The following is a 20,053-nucleotide window of genomic DNA, read 5'->3' as shown; positions in this document are numbered from 1 at the left end:
ATCTCAATACATCTAGATCTGCATGTGGCATTCATTCAGCAGGAAATTCACCGTCCAAGGACAGTCGATTCTGGACTCAAGATTCACGACCGCCGGTTAGCTAACGGCGTGCGTGTTTGCCTCCACGCACACGGCCGTGCTGGTCGGTCCACGTGTGCAGCCGTGCTGTTCTTGGCGGCCATGGCGCCCGCGACGTCGTGAATCCGACTCCATAAAAATTGCTTCTTTTTGGCCATTGCACTTCGCGGCGGGCGAGGCTGGCATTTATCCGGAAACGGCCGGCCCGATTGATCACGACCGAGGTACCTCTCGCGCGCCGGCCGGGCACGCGCGGGGTACACGACACGCATCGTCTTTTCGCTTCCGACAGTGACCTCACTGGCTCGATCTACTGAGTTATCCCCTACCTTGTGCTCTTCGCCTCTCCTCTCGGATAGATCGATAAGTACCTCCAATTCATAAATAATATCGTTCACTTATTACAAAATTTATATTAATTTAGCATAAATGTGCGACATTTTTTATTGATCCAAGAAAGCACGACAGCACGTCCTTCACTACTATTGAGCGGAAAAAAAAGGGCCGGACACACGTACGCACTACTACAAAAACACAACATACGTGACGGGTCATCAGTGACGGACTTATCGCGCCCGTCACTGACGAGTGTCATTAGTGGCGGGCGGGAAATACCCGTCACTCATCAGTGGTCATCAGTGACGGGCGCATAACACCCTGATGACCCCTCATCAGTGACGGGCGTACCAAGCCCGTCACTCATGAACCAGCATCAGTGACGGGCGCATAAAACCCGTCACTGATGACACCTCATCAATGGCAGGCGTACCAAGCCCGTCACTCATGAACCATCATCAATGACGGGCACGGAAAGCCTGCCACTAACGGTCACATATGAAAAATTGTAAAAATCACAAAAACACACATCAGTGGTGGTCTTTACACTTAGGCCCGCCACTGATGACCCTGGAGATCTTTGAAAATTCAAAAAATCATAACTAATTCATATTAAATCAGAAAAATGTGATTCTTTTTGCTGTAGTCTTAGTTTTTCTTTCTTAACATAGAGGAACGATAATATTAGATGGTAACATTTGAACAATGACCTATCTAGTAGAAATTTGTTATTTCCCATAGTAGAACTTTAGGTTTCAAGCCAAATATCAAAGTTTTCTCCATTTCCATGCCATAGTTCATGATAATGTATCCATTTTTTTTTGCAAAAGTGTGCATCTTGTCATAAAAAACTATATTGGCAAAGAGGTTTTCAAAGTTTTGGTCATGAAAAATGATTCTCCATTTTTCACCCCACTTTGAAAAGAAGTCAAACACTACTAAGAAAACGTCAAAAAAGTTCACTAGTTGCCATGAAAAATGATAAACTTGAATTTTGGCAAATGTGCAATTTTTTTTCCACAAAATGGACTATGAAGTATGAACATTTATGACTTTGACGTCAAATTACCATAGTCACAACCATTTATATGCTATATTTCATGATAATGTATCAAAAATTTCCCCAGATGTGTATCTTGCCATGTTAAACAACATTGCAAAATCTTTTTGCAAATGTTAGGTTTTAAATATTATTTTCCATTTTTCAAATGAAAAAATCATGTCTGAGGCCATCATTGGCGGGTTTTTACATCTATGCCTGCTACTAATAGTTGTTTTGAGCCCAAGAGGCCCAACTAATCTCCTCCCCTTATAAAACCTAACCCTAGTTACCCTTTCCCCATTCTTCTCACTCCTAGGCCGCTGCCAACCATCTCCCCCGATCTCTCCTATCCCCCCCCGATCTCTCCTCTTCCTCCTGCTCTCTCCTCTCCCCCCCCCCTTCCCGATCTCTCCTCTCCCCCCCGATCTCTCCTCCCCCCTTTGCCCCCGATCTCTCCTCTCCCCCTGATCTCTCCTCTCCTGCTCTCTTCTTTCCCTCGGGCGCTCTCTCTCTCGCGCGCAACTTGTGGCCGGATCCGGCTGCCTTGGCTTGGCCGCCGCCAGATCTGGCCGTCCACCGCCGTTTGCTGCAGGTAGACACTCGGTTCCCTCTCTATTTCTCTCCTCTCTCAATCTCTCTCCCTCTCTCACTGTCTTTCTCTCTCTTGCAGATCCGCGCCACCGGAGGATGGGAGATGAGGACGGTTGCGCCTTGTAGCCGGCGCATTCTCGGCCGCAGGAAGGAGGAGGTGGAGTCCCTGAGTCTCGTCGCCGCCAGCCCCCCTCCACCCTCCGGATCCGGGCGCCACCCCGCCTCAAGTGCCAGATCTGGCCATCATCGATGCCACTGCCGCCGGTAAGTTCCTTCTCCCTCTCTGTTATGTTTCCCCCTCGCAATTCTGTCTCACCTCTGTCTCTCTCTCTCTCTAGTTTTGTTTGAGAGGTGCGGCAAGTTCTGTTCGAGAGGTGTGGCAAGGGCGGCGAGCTCATCGCAGCAGTGCGCCTAGAGACGGGCCTCGGCGTCGGAGCAGATGCGGACCAGCCATGGATTTAGTTTTAGGTTTAGGTTCATTTGTTGTGATTTTTTTTGTGATTTGTTGTATGTGATTCGTGGATTAATTCATCAATTGGTTTGTCAAATTTTGGATTTATGATTTGTTGATTCATCTCTTGCGGGCCTTTTTTAAATATCAAAAATGATATCAATGGTATGTGTGTATCATCACCAACGGGCCAACCGACCGTCACTGATGTACCCCACATTACTGGCAAGAAGTTAGTGACGGTCGGTGTGCCCATTACTAATAGCTATTTTCGACCGTTACTGATAAGCGTTTTTTAACCAGTGACGTGTAGTGGTCTGATCGAGTAGGGGTGCATGTTCTACTGCGCGTCACACTCCCAAAAAGCATAAATTTGAATTTGAGCACCGATCTACGTGCATACATACGTCCGCCCGGCCGGCAAAGCTGGGGAATCGTCCATGCATGTACACTTGTTCGGTACGCTAGCGTCGTTCATTAATTAACTAAAGGACGTACTGCGAAAGTGCGAATAGAGCAATGCCCTGGTCTTCGGGGCACACGGAAGGAAAAGCGACCCTCCATCCGACAACCGCCACAAGTAGTGTCACTCACAAATCACAATGACACCTCTGTCCTGGCTACGTACACGAAATTCCCTCAGCCGGAAGCTAATGTTACAAGAAATTCAGTCAAAAAATTCTCTGGCAGTTAGCTTCTCGCTGAAAGCCTGAAACTTACTTCTCGTGCACGCGCAGGCTATATAAACGCCCCACTTCCCTCCTCCGAGCATCCCCGAACTATGCTTGTTATTGCTAGTTCGTCTTCGTCTTCGTTTCTGCTCCACAGCTCAGCTGTTAACTAAGCTCGAGCTGTGAGAGTACGTACCTATAGTTCGCAGGATCGAGCTAGCTACAGTTAGCTGAGAAATTAATCTTCTCGCTGGAGTAATTCAATCGGAGTCAGAAACTCAGATCGATCTATGATGGCGAGCGGTATCCAGCGAGCGTCGTTCCTGCTGCAGGTGGTCCGGACGTCGTCCCGGTCGCGCAAGGGCGAGGCCGGCACCGGCGTGCAGGTCTTCTCCGAGGCGGCCCCGTGGCAGCAGCCCAGCGCCGGCAGGCCACGGCCGCCGGCGAAGCTGGACACCATCGTCGAGGAAGACTACTCCTCCAGCTCCAGCTCTAGCATCACGCACGGCGCCGCCGCAGCCGGCTCCCAGCAGAAGGCGGCCCCGGCTTCTTCCTCTTCGTCTTCGGCGGCAATGGTGCCCAGTGGGGTGCCGGGGCGGGGGTTTGTTTTTTAGACGAACACGTACGAGACGATATACGGAGTAGTATTTTTCCAAGTTACAACCGGCCGGCTAGCAGTCTAGCGCTACGTCATGATCGATCGGCAACTGCGTTTATGTGTTGCGAAAGGACGTATGTAATGAAGAATCGAGATTATTAGCTATAAGCACGAGCATGGTACTTATGTACCAATATCGTGTAATATAATTACAAACGAAGTGCGGCATGACGAGTTTATTTTAAGATGATTATGTGCCATTATGTATTAATTGCACATATGTATAAGGGAGCCGTCCATATGGTTGCGTGCATTATTTTGATTCAGAAGCCGGGGTGACCTCTTTTCAAGAAAGAGGCTTTTACTGATTGGGCTCCATACCGAATTACCGACTGCCTTTACCGACAGCCCCGAGGGAAAGGCTTCGGCAAAGGCTTTGATGGTGGCCTTGGACCATCAGCAATGCAAGATTTTGCAGTAGTGGGGAGATTTCCCTTCTTAAAAAAAACATATGTGTGTGTCTGTAGGCACAGAGCTATCTCTTTGAATTCGATCAAGAGTCACATTTATTTATTTTGGCTATTGTTTTTTAAAAGAATGGATTTTCAGATGCACACCGAGTGGGTAGAACTGCAAAATTGTGACCCTCAGATACCTTTTGACCCTCTTTAATTCAACCAAATGAACTAAAATTTTAAAATGACACAATTTTTTTTAAAAAATAGTTCATTTGTTTGAACTAAAAAGGGTGAAAGGATACATAACGGTCACCATCATCTGCACCTGTATGCGTGGGCTAGTTGGGCCGCATCTCCAAATCGGAGGCTACTACGACCTGTCAGGCCCGTCGGCCATGCATCGCCGTAACACAGCTGCTGCTGCTTCTTCTTGTCTTGATAGAGAACGTCCGGCCGTACGTCTCGTCGATTGAGTTGACCCTTGAGAGCTCTAGATCAGTGGAGTTTGATTTAAAGCCGCCGGTTTCCTGTACATGAGCCATAGTACATGCGAAGTTCGGCACACATCGAGAGCTCACACTTCCTTGCCAGAATTAGCATGCATGCACGTGGGCAAAGAAGTGTGAGCTCTCAATCCAGGGAATCATGCATGCAGTGTGTTGTACTGCATGGCTTTGGGACGACCTAGCATGGCTAGCTCTAGCTAAATTAGCTTGGCCGAGCCGAAGCTAGATATCGTCGAACAGGCCGGCATGCATCATGCATGCATGAGGATCACTTTAAATTTGAGGAGAACGTACGTGCTTAAAAACGTTTTAGGACTTGTTTGGTACTAGAGTTTTTTGAAGCGTTTTCTAGGTATAATTTACTCCAAATTGAAAAACACTAGAAAGTCCAAATGGTTGTTTGGTAGGAAGGATTTAGAGAGGATTATCCCTAATATTTTTCCACAAAACACTCCATTTTTTTACCAAACTAAAACACTTCTCATACTGGTGTTTTTCTAAAAAACACTAGTGTTTTGGGTTTCTGAGAGTTTTGGGTGAACACCCAAACTCTTCAAATACCCAAACACCGGTGTCTAAAAAATACGCTAACACCAAACAAGACCTTAGGGGCGTGCGTGCATGCTGCGAGATCGAGAGTGGATTTCCGCTGATCGTGGAAAGATTTATTTCCTCGAGATTTTAATTGGCTAGCTGTACGTCGATGCACGAAATATATATCGATCGAACTAACCAGCATACGCGCGCGGGTTAGCGCACGTGTTTTGGATGATGAAAGCAAGATTATTCCGCCAGGATATCTTGCTGAAAAAGAACTAATTATATTATGATGCATGCTAGCTGTACGCATATATCGATCGGGAGAGGGGGAGATATCCACATTATCTTGATTTTTATGCATTACCAAAAAATAAATAGAATGCCATAATTTTCATTGACAAATATATAGAAGATCTTCATATATACAAATGCTAAAAAGGAATTTCAGGGTAATGCTGCGCTAATTCATTGGGATGATCTTTTGATGTTTTTTTTTGCGGGTAATCTTTTGATGTGTTGATTTGCTTGACGGTGTGACATTTTCTCAGAGAGGCCCCAGGTTATTTTTTACATCAGCAATAAACCTAGCATGACTTAGGTATAGTGGAATTTGTTGAAGAGGTATATTAGCCATGTTTCTGTCGGTCTCTCTACGTCGGTTGATGCGCACACACGCATATTATTCATTGTCCAAAAGTGTCAAGCAAACCCAGGCAAGAATGTAGAAGAGTCGACCAAAAAAAGAAAATACTCGAGACCGTCTGTCTCGCGATAGTAACTCCACCGAGCTATTGCAGACACTATAACAAGTGATCGAAACAAAAGAAAAATACACAACTCCTATGCAAAGCCTCGAGTATTTTCTTTTTTTGGTCGAGTATTTACATTCGTCCACTCTCTCCTGCGCACGACTCTCGTATCTGACTATCCGCACATGCAACTGCTAATCCACATGAACAAATGATCTACTTCCTCCGTAAAACAAAAGATGTCTCGACTTTGACTAAATTTGAATGCGTTTATACACTAAGTCATGTCTAGATATATCCAAATTTTGACAAACTTGAGACATCTTTTGTTGGACGGATGGATTATTTAATGTTTGGCGATTGGTTTGGTATATCGGAAATTCAGGATTTCGTAGTCCGGGCTTGTATACCGAAAGGGAGAGAGGTCCAAGCAAGGTCAAACCTTTTGCATATTCATGATGTAAACACCATGTTTCTACATATAGAAAATGAATTGGACTACCCAAAGCCATGAATAGAGCTGAAGTTATGCCATCAAAAGAGCGGCAACATACATCGACCGATGGATACATAGGCCGATCGAGGATGTGCTTTATGTGAAAAATGTCACCGATTTTATTACTGCACATATATTGAAGAAAAAGTACGAAGGAACAAAGATACTTTTGTGAACGTACTACTCCCATGCAAGCTCGATCAGTAGTTATCTTCTACTCCTAGTACAAAGTCAGATTTCAATCCTCTCAAACTTCTCATCGCAATTCGCGATCTTGCTACTACTAGTTAATTTCTCCTCCAAACCAAACAGACTTGAGTACAAGGAATGAAACTAGAAAAAGGGGGAAATAAGTTGAAATTAAAACAGATTAATCTATAGGTGTTGTTTCTCATGCATGCATGCAGTTGGCCGGCTACATTTCAGAGGATCTAGCTACCAAATCGAGTAGCTATCGAGAAGACGATGCCGCTGCCGCCGGCGCCTTGGTCCTCCTGTTGGCGAGGAACCGCTCCAGCGACCTCGCGACGGAGTTGTCGACGTCCTCCAGCGCCCTCTTCGCTGTGCGTATGATCGCCCTCGCCTGCTCCTCCGTCGACGACGACGACGACGCGCCGCCCAGCTTCTTCTCCGGCGCCGGCGGCACCTCTACTACTGATTGGCGCGTGCTAGAAGACATCATGCTGAGTGCGAGAGAGAGAGAGAGAGGGAATGCTGGTTGACGTGAAGAGAGAGCGATAGAGTATGCGAAGATGGATGGGGCTTTTTAAAGCCGTTTCGGCATGCAGTACGTTCGATATTATACGCACGTGCTTGATAGAAACAGAGTTAGATCGATCGTCTGGGTTGGCTGGCTGGCTTTACGCTGGAGCCACGTCACTGTCACCTCGGCACAAAGATTTTCATTGATCACGGGGAAACTGTGGGAGCTTAATTACCCGGGGAAAGACTTGGCGGCGGCCGGATTGGCCGAATTAGCAGTATAAAGAGAACACGCGTACGTCCGGTCATGAGGAGCACGTGGTGGAAAGTAAAATTTAGGAAGATCGATATCCCGGGGATTTTTTTTTGCAGATTTTTATAGTAGTAGGCTAGTGATAGACGCGGATCGAGAGCATAGATATAGTAGAATGGTACTAATAGATTACTAGTACTTTGGCATATTAGCCAAATCTGTGAAGGCTTGGCTAATGTTGAATCAGAAAAAATGTACACTTCATTTCAGATATTGCAAGAACTGTGGACTGAAAATGCTACATACCACTTTACAGATCGTTAGCTAGGAATGTATGTCGTTAGCATTCTAAAATGTGTAGTTTGATTATTACAAAACACTGTGGCACCTAATACATACAGGTAAATCATGCTGGCGATAACTCTGGTACCCCTCCACTACACAACCACAAGACTGCAGGAGTGGTGTGCCATATGTAAGACCGATGTTAATTGCCAAGTCCCTACCCAGTGAAGATCCTGGCGTTCGTCTACCCTTAAAATCAGTATGGTCCTTCGCTAACCGGTGTTCGCATGTGTGTTAGTTTCCCTACTGTCAACTCGGTTGCCCATGGATCATCGTCAGCAGAGTATCTTGAGAATCCTATACCCGGATCTAACTCCGTGTAATGTACATTATACAGGAGCATGATAACTATTCTTGTATTTTATTTATTTTCTGCTACTAACCTGCAGAGTTTGAGCAAATTCAGCAGTCAGTACTTTCAGAAAGAATTCTGGGCATAGTTTAACTAAAGCTAACATCTCCAAATCCTAATAAATGAAGCTGGCAGTTCAATAGTAATAAGTACAGTACTACCAACATTTACAAAGAAGTCTAGAACCAAACCTGACATTAGCACGATCTGACAGGAATTTGGGGCTGGTAGGTTGGGGACTTACCAGAATTACAATAGTTTATTGGATCAAACCTGGACTATACATTCAACTTTCACTAGCTGCAACCAAATACATCATGGATGTAGAAACCGTAGGATAGCTAAAGGTGGCTTCTTTTCCTAACTAAAATCCAAATATGTTTCATATGTAACCTTCACGTGCATTACAAACAGAACTAACGGGGATAACTCAAGGTACAGTTTGTTATCTTTTCCTAACTAAAATCCAAATATGTTTCATATGTAACCTTTGTTAAGATATCCCACCTAGCCATCTCACCCAAAAGACCGATCTAATAGGAAGAGGAGATTTGATATACTTAACAACCTTCACGTGCATTACAAACAGAACTAACTGAGATAACTCAAGGTGCAGTTTGTTTGGCAGGTGTCAAGCATAAGTTGCACTTGGAATAAATGAGTGGGAAAAAAATGACAAACATGAGAAAAAGTGACTAAAAAATGGTGCTCTTGCTCGGACTCGTCTTATTAGTCACTTGGTGTACCTTATGCTTTAAACTTCAAGCAGGAACCTTTTTGTGTGTGCAGATTTCTTCTAGCATCAAGTTCATGACAACTTAACCGGTTGCCGAAGGCTTTGGTCTTGTTCGTGGCATGCTCCCTCTTCGAAGTAGAGGAGTTTCTATTGAAAAAACAAGCAAGCTACCGTCCTTGGTTCCTGCTAGGAAGCACTCTTCAGGGGTCACAGCTAGAGAAGTAATCGTCTTCCCAGCTCCATCATACTTCCACACAATATCAAGAGAATGCATAGAACGCAGAACTATTTGCCCATGCTCACCAGCGCAAACCATGAACTCTCCACAGCAACTAAGTTCCATGCAATTGAGACGTCCATTGGATGCTGAAGAAGCAATATGTTTTCCATTGATGGAATGCATGTGCAAGGATAGGTCACTCTCAGAATAGAATACCACCCTTCCATGCCGTGATGCCACCAATTTCGACAAACCAATGCCTGAAGGATGCCGAATGGATCGAACATATCTCCCTTCCCGCAATGTATGGAAAATACAAGTTCCATCTTTCGAACCACTGATAACAATGTCCAGTTCCGTGCTAACAAACAGGCATGTTATGATGTCGTCATGACCGCACAAGATATGAACAGGCCTTTCCATTATAACATGATCATTTTCTGAAAGTTCCAAATTTGTAGGCCTAAATTTTTTCTCACTTGGTCTGCCTCGAAACACATGCCAGATCATAACAGTTGTGTCGTAACTTCCAGTTGCAACCACATTTCCATCAGATGAAACTGCATCTCAAAAGTTTATTTCGTAAGAAAAGGGAATAAGCACAGGGAAAAATGTGATAACAAAATTCGTAAGCAACAAGGAAAAAGGAGGAGCACCATTGACATTTAGCAAACATATAGAAGACAGATCTTTCCTTACAGAGACTATTTCACATGCAAGCAAGAAACAAAATCAAGAGAAATGAATCAATTAAATACGATTGTTTCGAGGGGTTTGAGCATAAGATTTACGAACCCAGGAGGTTAAATATTTTCTGGATTGCAAGTCCTATTCGCTAAAAGGAATTTCTTAAATTTGGGAACTTAGGGAACATGCCCGCTCCTAGGACTGGCTTGGTTGCCCATCTCATTTCCCCGCTCCTAGTAAATGCAAGAGCTCCTAGGACTGCACTACCGAGAAGTGGTAGAAGTGATTTTGTCCGAGGTAGAGCTGTGGAAGTTGGCAGGGGCCAGACCCTTGCGCAGACCCTTGCAGGTACATACCCTTGCGCAGGCTACATATCCATGCATCCAAAGCTGTGGAAGTTGACTGAGAGTGCTTGGCAGGTCTCTCCTCCTTTTTGTAGCTTAGAGTAGGTTTCCTCCCAGTTTCTCTTGGCTTTTGTTTTTTGGTCGACCCACAGTTGGCGGTTTGTAGTTTGTGCCTTCTCGGCATTCATCTACTACAAAATGACACACATTTCGATGTGCGTTCGAGAAAAGGAGCCCTTGACTAATTTTACAAAAAAATATATGGAAATTTGGAACAAAAATGGATGCCACAAACTTGCTAAAGGTTATCTGTACCTGCAACACAGCCAACCACATCCTTATGCTGCCTGATGCTCTGCACAATTCTTCCATCACAAAGAGAAATGATCTGGAAACTGTTCTCCCAATTTCCACATAAAATCAAATATTTGTCACTGTTAATTTGCATAGTTGCTAAGAACTGTCTTCCAAACTTGACATTTTCAGCCAGGAAAGTGCCAATTTTACGGGGGGAGATAATATCTGAACCAATCCCACATAAATTTTCCTAAAAAAAACAAAGAATAAAAGTAATCAACAAAAGTATATGCTAGTTTCTCAATATTTCTATAGTTTAGTGGTGCCGCAGTCAGGAAAAACCTGTGTTCCAGAAAATGTGAAATTTCCACCTGACTGCAACCGTGTTGGCAACCATAGCTTCACTGATAATACGAGTCCCTCATTCATCAGTATAACTGTATTGTCCAACAAACCAATAAATAATACAGCAGACATGTGGCTGGCTGTACTAGAAATGCTTGAAGTCAATGTTATTGACTGAGGTGCGAAATAAAGTGGATGAGCAATCGGGATAGGAGGCCCTCTTCTTGGATGTTTCACCCGAAAAATCTGGATAGGTGTCTGCCCAAAATTTGCAATCTGATCTTCGATAGCATATTTCTGCAACATGTCATCCATGTTTTCCAGATCAACTGCGCCTTCATATGTCACATAGTAAAATATGTTTGCTGCCTATCCAAAATAATATACATGCATTAAAGGATATTCCATCGCTAGATTTTCAAAGATGCTGACAAAAGTAACCTGATTGCACCTCAACGGCAGGCTGCCCGCGCTGCTTGTAACCAAATACAAGGTCAATCCAGTGATGGAGATTAGAGCTCACATATTCACTTTCAAGTGCCTCTCGGTTGATGTGAATGAATTCTTCTGGAGAACCCTACAAGTTTTGCATGAATTAATTATATATACCAAAATTATTAATTCGGGATGGAATTGGATATGCACGTGCAAGCTAGCAGACTATCACTTACAATTACAACATTAACAAGTATGCTAGATAGAGAACCACATGACTTTGAACTGACATAATTATGCAAAAAATTGTTCCTCTCAACATTACTATATAGTTGCATGCACCAAACCAGTACACCCAAAGCTCAAGCTCATGGGGAAAGGAGGGCAACTCACTTATACTTCAACACTCCACCTCAAGTGTGGCTCCCCCTCAGACCTAAACATGGACCGAAAGTGGGCTGCAATTTAACTGCAGCCAGCCGGGTCTTGAATTCAAGTCCTCTTGGCTCTGATACCATATTGAGTTGCATGCACCAAACCAGTATACCCAAAAACTCAAACTGATGGGGAAAGGAGGGCAATTCACTTATACTTCAACAATTACAATTATGGGGTTAATTTTGTTAACAATGATGGTCAAATAAAAAAGGTTATTTTATTGAGGACTAGTCTGGCATCTTTTGCATAAGAAAATCCATCTTATAGTTACACAAAGCTAGCACAACTCTAAGAAATTCGTGTAACTGAGAATGGTAATTTAAATAGCATGTGAAGATTACAAACATAGTGGAACAGAGCAACAATATCTAATTGTCACCGATTCCAAAACTAAGCTAATTGTCATTGGGACACCAGCAACGTTATCCTACTGGGCAAATTCATCATAGAGAATACAAGCAGGATAATCATATAGATAGCTGACAATAAAAACTATCCATTACCTTTGCCCATGGAGGGAGAGCAACATCACCTAAAGGTTCACCATCCTGCTTAACACCAAGATGATACGAATTTGAATTTTCAAGAAACTCAGGCATATAGAAGAATTCAGGAATAAGCTCTTTGACATCACTTGTATTTGATAAGCTATTTCTGTAAGCGCCGTCAATGCTCTGGAAGAGACGATCGGCATGGTCAAATTTGCCGCCCTGTAAAAACAGTGTCGGACGTGAATAAACATTGAACAATATCACATATTAAAACTAGTGTTAGTGATGAATTATGATGAAGTTGTGGCATGAAAAGTACTATGACAAGCACACTGTCACAATGTTAGTGTTTTTTAACAACATCACATATTAAAGCTAGTTTTATTAACAATATCACAATGCTCAGTTCTTAAGTATGGTGAAAATATTGTATGACAAACACATTGACAACCTGAAGGCTACGATGCAGAGTTGTAAATGGCTCAAGCCTGAGAAGGTAATGAAGAACGATTCCCATGCTAGAGTAGTGGGACCCGTAATAAAAACTGCAGGAAAAAATCATGGCCATTTAGTGCAATTTATGTGAATCCAAACATCAACAAAAGAAAACCAAAAGAATGGATTAGGAATTTAGTCAAGGTTGAACCTTGGTATATCAGGATCGCAGAAATTAAGATATCTATCTTCAAAAACCTGCCAATTACAATTGCTTATATGAGATCATCGGAGGGGATGCACCTAGTAAACGATAACAAGACTCAATAGTTTCAGCACCTTAAATCGTTTTTCATCCAAAGCACCAACCGGCTTCGAAAGATCCCTAAAGGTAGATGACTTGTTAAAATCAAGTTTTTCTGAGGTATAATCAGCCAGCACCCATGGATATATAGGATACTGAGTTAAATCATTGTAAGATCGCCCGGCCAGGGTATTAAGAATCATTAGATACTCAAAATTACTGATTTCCCTCCTTCTCCATCTTTCCTTGGCATTGTCAGCCATTTCAAGCGCAACTCGCCTGTCAACAAATGAAATGACACTATTTTTGTCTTTAATACTTCCTTTAGGGAACAAGGCATCGTTCCTGAGGGAAACTAATAGAGACCCGGCACTTTTAGCATCCTTTTGAGAGGAGAAATTCAAAAAAATAGGTGCATTTGAATCATCAAAGAATATCTCCATTGCACTATACTGTAGTAGGTAGCGCGTCCAATGAACTCCTTTTATCTGAGACACAGAAGAAAGAAGGTGAAACGGGTAAGCAAGCAATATAAGGTGAGGGAGTAAGGAGGGACGAATAGATATACCTTGGTTATGTTCCACCTTCTGTGATGTTTAATTTTATTAGATTGGTTCTGCATCAAGCCACCATTGATTCTAATCAAACTGTCCCGGCATCCATAAAGTCTCTCTGCACCTCCCATTTCATTCTTGCCATCAGAATCTTTTTCATCTTTAAACTTGCTGAAAACAGATGATCCTCCAGTTCCTTCAACCAGAAAACCGAAAGAAAAATGTAGAACAGTTCGTGTGATGTTTAGCTGTCCTGCTAGTTTTCTCTTTGGGGTTACAAGAACACAATGAACTGAACATAGCACCTGGAAAACAGAAAGCAAACAGCAATCAACATATGTCTGATACCTTCAGGTGAACTTCAACGGTCTTTTTACCTTACTATAATCATTATCTACATTAGTAGACGATGCTTCTCTTTTATTCTGCACATTATTGCGATAATCTGAGGAATCTGCAGCATTATTCTGGTTTTGCCTCTCTGAAGGACTGTGCGATGATTCACTCATATCATTGGTGTCTTCAGATGGTCCATAGCCACTATCCTCTGTGATTCCTCGTACTCCTTTCAGAAGAAATCGCCTCATTTTCTCAGGAATTTTGGTACTAAAAGAAGGTAGGTCAACAGATGGCTCTGCATTCTCAATCCTAGAGCACGAAGGTTGGCAAAGACGTTCATCAAACATGTAGTTTCGCTTGAGCTTGAACCGTCGCCGCCATTTATCTTCTGTCTTGTCAAGTTTCCAGTGAGTCACAACATCATTTGGAAAAGGATTAGCAGACCATGGTCCCCTCTCATCAATTAGAGCACGGAAAATATGTATCCACTTATCCTGATACAAATGGGAAGAAAAAACATACCATATGACTTTATGTCCTAAAAAAGAGCATTTGGCATGTTTCAGCAGTATTTGACTTACTGCAACAATTTGCTGATCCTCGTCAAAAGCAAGTAGAAAAGCTGTTTTTCTACTGTCATCTGCAGAAACAGCAGAGCTGACGGACAAATGTATCTGCTCATTAATGATCTGCACTAGCTGTGTCTCTTTAGTGGAACACTCATTAAGCTTAGAGTGAAGTTCTTGCAGCTGCCTTAAGCGATCAGCCTGGACAGACTTCATATGCTTAACCTCGTAAATGGCCTGAAAAGTAAAGAGCATGATTTTTTGTCACAAAAAAAGTGTTTTAGCATGGTTCATACAATGGAAAATGCCGAACTTATAAAGAATGATCTATCACAATTCCCCGCCCAACCCCCCACACAATGATGAATACAGAAAAGACATGCAGACAATAAACACTGTTGATAGAAGTTCTGGCCCTTGAAACACATCCTACTCAATGAAGTGATAAAAATCTCTAAGATAACAACAAAAAGGTTCTAGACAAATCTAAACAAAAGGATAAAGGAACAAACCGTGGCAAGAACACGATCCTTCTGAATAAAACTGAGAATGAAACCGGCCTCTTGATTGCTGTTGATATCCATGGAATCATCTCTGCCCAAGATATTAGTAACAAGCATGGACTTGCCATATATGATAGTTTCAAGAATCAAGTGTGATAAAACATGGAAGCGTGCTCCATCATCAAGTTGCCCATACTGAGATCGTACAATGAGTAAGGACCTGTACCAACAAAAGAATTGGAAGAATGTTTTGCACGCATTTATAAGAAAGCTCAAAGTTTAAACGTACCATATTAAAAAATGCAGTGTGTTTTTGCTTAGCTCATCTTCTGCAATAAGAACAGGAAGCAATGACATGAACTGTAGAACACACTTGGATGCATTTTCTAATCCAGCTTTGCAGAGATACAGAATTACAAGGTGGAAGAAAATTCTTGGGAGTATCTCTTCCCTCAATAATGTAGCTCTGTCAGCAAATATATTCATTTTTGCACCTAATGCAGTACCGATACCTCCAGACACAACAACAGCAGCCATTTCTGCAGCAGGGACATTCAGAGACTCCACCAGTCCACGTGCCCTTTGCCCCAAAGATGGGACTCCAACATTTGGACTCTTTGGAACCAATTTGCTTGGTCCTTTGCCATTCAAATCACATATGATATTCCATACCTTGTCAAAGAAGCTCCACCAATCCTCACTTATCTCATCCCCATCAGCAAATTGGCAAGACCTCCAAGGGAAACTGAGAATTGACATATTTATCAAGGGTGAATGTTCACTACTACGAGTTTAGAAAGTTTACAAAATTCAAAACAAATGAAAGGGTACGAAAACACATGTGTTTGTTTAGAAAAAAAAAGGTTATCAAGGAACCTGAAAAACAAAAAATATAACTCATTGAGGCTTGAGAAGCCTAGCAATTAATATATTAGCTTCACGTTGTGTATACACCAAGCGTCAATATTGAATTGTTTTAACTACCAATGGCAGCAACATATGCATTTAATAAAAAATTGCACATATTAGGGGTGCATGTTAATGAAAATACATATTTTTCCTTGGATAAAATGTCAAAAGCTTGGTGTCTTGATGCATAGATTGATAGGGAAAAAAGCAGGGCCTATACACAAGCCTAAAACTAGGCAAACCACACACACAGCCAAAAGACTAGATGCGGTCGGCAGGCAGCTGCTGGAGGCATGCCGCACCAGCAGTTGCCCAGGACTGCGCCTCGGATTTTGTTGTGTCCAATGGACTGGCAATGCCAAGATATTCGCCATTGAAGTTGCACCCATTTTAGGATAAAGATATATGTTTCATGGCCACCAATGAGAAAAAGGATATAAAAGGTAGTCCAGTGAAGAACAGAATCAACAGTATGTCTGCATAGGATATATGTTGTGATTGATGATCATAATTGCAATCAAACGTCTCAACTTGGTTTGAGTTTGCACCAACCTTTCACGGGGTAGTTACCAGAATGACAAAGTTCAACCATGTACTATGTATAAGTTGTCGACCAAGGTCCTAATGCTGGGTTTAACGATCAATATCATCGCCGACATTGACTCACCGTAGGAAGCTATGTTCTCTGGCACGTCAACAATCCTAAAATAAGGTTTCACGTCTAGGCACAAGATTCTTTACAACAGTCGACACACTTTACTTGTGCCTCCACTCTGCCTCGCCCGGAAGAAGCTAGGATCTCCAACACATCTTTGATACTGAAATACAACTAGAAGCAATCTTTTAAGACAGTCGGCGCCTCAGACGTGCATTTACCACTACAAAACTAGGTTTTATGTAGAGATGCAAATTGGTCATCATTAGAGTACCCTCCATGCCTTTTTCGTTCAAACAAATGAATTAGTTTTCCAAAGGTGATGTGACTTTGGAATTTTAGTTCATTTGATTAAACTAAGTAGGATTGGAGGGTACCCTAATGGTGACCCATATGCATCTCTAGTTTTACGATCAACCCGGTTGCTGGTGCCGCTGCGCCAGAGGAGAACAAACTAGATGCATATGTGGATATATGATTGAATACCAAGGTATTATGGATGGGCGCAATATGTTTATGATCTGCAACTATGGTTTTACATCAGTTGTTTATTATTTAGTGCTTACAACCAGGTAGAACAGATTTATGATTGGATATGCGCTCCAAACCGTGGCACAAAAATCTGGAAGATTTTACGACTGCTAGGACGGGTTTACGAGCAAACATGTGTAGTTTTGCACACCTCATACTATTAGGCCAGCATAGGATATTTTGCATGACGGCGCATAATAGCATGCCCGTTACACTGCATTACTACATTTTCCTACATGTGATAGATAATCCACCCGATGCATTTTCACAATATGGTCTGATCTGATAGTGCTGCCAGAAACGGCATCACCTGGTATACTGATACTGATAACCTTGTGTGCAAGAGTAGAGCACAATATGCAAATAACACCCTATACAAGGTACAAATACTGCACAACTAGCTACACAAGACTTACGCATGTAACAATAGTAACTAAGCATATTATGTAGGAAACATAGTTAAAGTACTAATACCTTCTATAATGACCATTGCTCTCAGCATTCAAAATTTCATTTAATGCAAACTTAATATCATTTTTCCATTTGTCATCGGATGAAGATTCCTCTGTAGTGCTAGGAGACGGAAACTGTGGAAGAATAGAAACATTATTCAACATGTACATAGGCAATAATCTACTTTCTGTTTGATAGAAGTATATTTCAAAGTTTACCAAGAGCTTAATTCCTATTTGATTGACAAGCAACTCCTGGATAAGCTTCAAAAGATGCAAGACATTATCACAGCATGGCTGCGAAAGGAAAATATTTTCTTCCAAAGATGTCTGAAGCAGGCTGCCAACAATATCATCGAGTATGTCCCGCAGAAAATAAGAACTTGATAATTGTCCCTGCAGGTTAATGAATCACAATAATGCGTCAGAACAAAACAGAAATATATGCTACCAAGTTGTTCATATAAGTAGAATAAACAAAAGAGATAAAACCAAACCTGGTCAAACTTCAAAAGAAAAAAATGAGCTGTATCTTCAAGTTGATGCCAGCCACCTTTTACAGAGCTCAGGTAGTATGAAAGGACCAAGGAATACAAATTCCTCACTTGAATCAGTTCATTGATCTCCACATTGTCCAGCTTACCTTTAGAAACTGATTTGTGGTCCTTAATTACATCAAGATTTGTTGATGTCTCAAGCCAAGAGTTCCAACCATGCTCCTGACAAAATCATTTCAGCCTAAGTTTTTTTTTCTCAAACATGGATCAAAATGCGCGTCATTTTTCATTAGAAGAAGAGCACCAAGAAGGTGCAAAATTAAAAAAATCCAACCAAAACAAATAACAAAACTGAAAAAACAGAAACAAATAAAGAAGTAGAACAGAAGCCTAAAAAACGAGGTCGTTAGATCTCAGAAAATAATCAGTACCATTAAGGCCTCAATGTTTATAGGGTTTGAATAGAGTAGACCAAGAAGGTCGATTAAGATTCTTGTGCGTGCTGAAGAATCTTGGCAATACTGCATATATTTGAAGATGCTGACCAAAATCTGAGGAACGGAAAAGTAAACCAAGCTTGAAGGATTGCAATTCCTATCCTTGGATGGATCGGATTGCAAATGTTCCTGTAGGACCTATATACAGGGGAAACAGCAGATCACATTTATGGGTATCAATGGTAAAAGTAATACAAATGAAATAGTAATATGACATGAAGTTGGCAATATAACCTGTTTTGGACTGGTTCCACCAAGAAGAACATTGAAAAGAGTTGCACACAAATTATCTGAGAGTGGAAATTTCAAGAGCCTTTCCGATATTGTATCAAAAAACAACTGAGGTGCCGATGCTATTTCTTTTCTTAAGTTCTCAGAGAAGGGTCTAGATTGTCCTATTGGTGAGGTAAATAATGTTGCTTCTTTGTTCTCAGATGGAATCCCAACCAAGAGCTTTCCAAGAAGCTGAAGCCCCAACAATCTGATTGGTTCGAATTCCCTGAAAAAATAACCAAGTCACATAGACCAAAAGGGAACTTACGAGTTAAGATATATTAAACAATAGTAAGCTTTCCCAAAGGCATGTTTTATTATGATAATCTTCCTACTTATAAAATTTGGAGTTGGTCGTCGCCCATTCACTCCTTCCTAATTCTTCCCTTCTCAGCCCTAGCAAGTTGGACCATGCAAACCCGCGAGTTAGAGAAGCAGACCAATAACACTCCCTCCCCCAATATTCTTATGCTGCCTTTACACTCAAATCTCCATGAGCTTGAGTAATAGTTTAAATAGTTTAATGGCATTGCTCCATAGTCTAACTATTATTTTTTATTGCTATATGTAGATTTTCTCTTGGTGATTCTGTAGCAAAGCACGGGCACTATGCTAGTAATATATACAAAATTCAGTGATGCAATTCATACAACATTTACGTAAAAAGATTCCAACAGAAACAGGACGGTCCTTGCAAAAAAAAAAACTCGAACTTACTTGAACTTTGGCAAAATTCAGATTTACAACCATAAACTAGGGAACCATCTCTATTACAACCATGAATTATGAAAACAGTTTACTTTATCCTCGACCTCGTTTGAGCGGTTTTGATCTGATGTGGCATCACAATAAGTCTACAGTTCGTTTTTCCAGAATAAATCTATGCTAAGTTGATGTGGCATCTTTGTCAACAGCACGAAATAGCCAAGATGGTCCCTATGGGTCCCACATGTCATACTAAACCCCCTCATCTGTCCCCTTCAATTTCTTTCACTCACATGTTACTTCATCGACCGGACCACCCAATCATGCAAAAAATGCTGATGCTTCAGCATTTTGGGGTTACCGAAAATTTAATGGGATAGTTCTGGTCCATTCTTCTTTGCAAGAAGCTAACAAGACATCGCCATCATCTCTACGTCTCTCATCTACCCCAAATTGAATCAATACTTAGGTACGGAACGTTGCATTGTATCCGTTTCCATTTTAATCCATCTATGCTCTGCGTCCGGCAAGCTCGGCAGTTACTGGCTCGGCATCTGCTCTGCCATTGAACATTAACGTCGCTGTTAAGAATATTTAAGAAAGATAGATCTCAAGGGAGACAAATTCTCCTAGATACCACACATGTGGCACACTCCTCAACTGAAACCACCA

At 41.9% G+C, this 20,053-nt stretch overlaps 1 protein-coding gene across 1 annotated transcript in view; it reads right to left on the bottom strand.

Moving 5' to 3' along the window:
* Nucleotides 1-7,756: 7,756 nt before the first annotated feature.
* LOC100836933 (BEACH domain-containing protein B) overlaps nucleotides 7,757-20,053 on the bottom strand; it is a 30,503-nt gene continuing 18,206 nt past the window's right edge. The window contains exons 22-41 of the mRNA XM_024459673.1: nucleotides 18,638-18,902; nucleotides 18,338-18,541; nucleotides 17,907-18,128; nucleotides 17,629-17,805; nucleotides 17,432-17,544; nucleotides 15,152-15,607; nucleotides 14,872-15,082; nucleotides 14,375-14,596; nucleotides 13,832-14,287; nucleotides 13,469-13,759; nucleotides 12,936-13,388; nucleotides 12,808-12,854; nucleotides 12,613-12,706; nucleotides 12,174-12,380; nucleotides 11,249-11,374; nucleotides 10,795-11,166; nucleotides 10,471-10,702; nucleotides 9,208-9,684; nucleotides 8,915-9,087; nucleotides 7,757-8,199 (exon numbers count right to left, since the gene is read on the bottom strand). Coding sequence (XP_024315441.1) covers nucleotides 8,987-9,087; nucleotides 9,208-9,684; nucleotides 10,471-10,702; nucleotides 10,795-11,166; nucleotides 11,249-11,374; nucleotides 12,174-12,380; nucleotides 12,613-12,706; nucleotides 12,808-12,854; nucleotides 12,936-13,388; nucleotides 13,469-13,759; nucleotides 13,832-14,287; nucleotides 14,375-14,596; nucleotides 14,872-15,082; nucleotides 15,152-15,607; nucleotides 17,432-17,544; nucleotides 17,629-17,805; nucleotides 17,907-18,128; nucleotides 18,338-18,541; nucleotides 18,638-18,902 — 4,726 coding nt within the window. The 3' untranslated portion in view covers nucleotides 7,757-8,199; nucleotides 8,915-8,986. The remainder of the gene's footprint in view (nucleotides 8,200-8,914; nucleotides 9,088-9,207; nucleotides 9,685-10,470; nucleotides 10,703-10,794; nucleotides 11,167-11,248; nucleotides 11,375-12,173; nucleotides 12,381-12,612; nucleotides 12,707-12,807; nucleotides 12,855-12,935; nucleotides 13,389-13,468; nucleotides 13,760-13,831; nucleotides 14,288-14,374; nucleotides 14,597-14,871; nucleotides 15,083-15,151; nucleotides 15,608-17,431; nucleotides 17,545-17,628; nucleotides 17,806-17,906; nucleotides 18,129-18,337; nucleotides 18,542-18,637; nucleotides 18,903-20,053) is intronic.

This window comes from Brachypodium distachyon, chromosome 1 (genome assembly GCF_000005505.3).
Source record: "Brachypodium distachyon strain Bd21 chromosome 1, Brachypodium_distachyon_v3.0, whole genome shotgun sequence".
Taxonomy (NCBI): domain Eukaryota; kingdom Viridiplantae; phylum Streptophyta; class Magnoliopsida; order Poales; family Poaceae; genus Brachypodium; species Brachypodium distachyon.
This window is presented reverse-complemented; position numbering and strand designations above follow the sequence as displayed.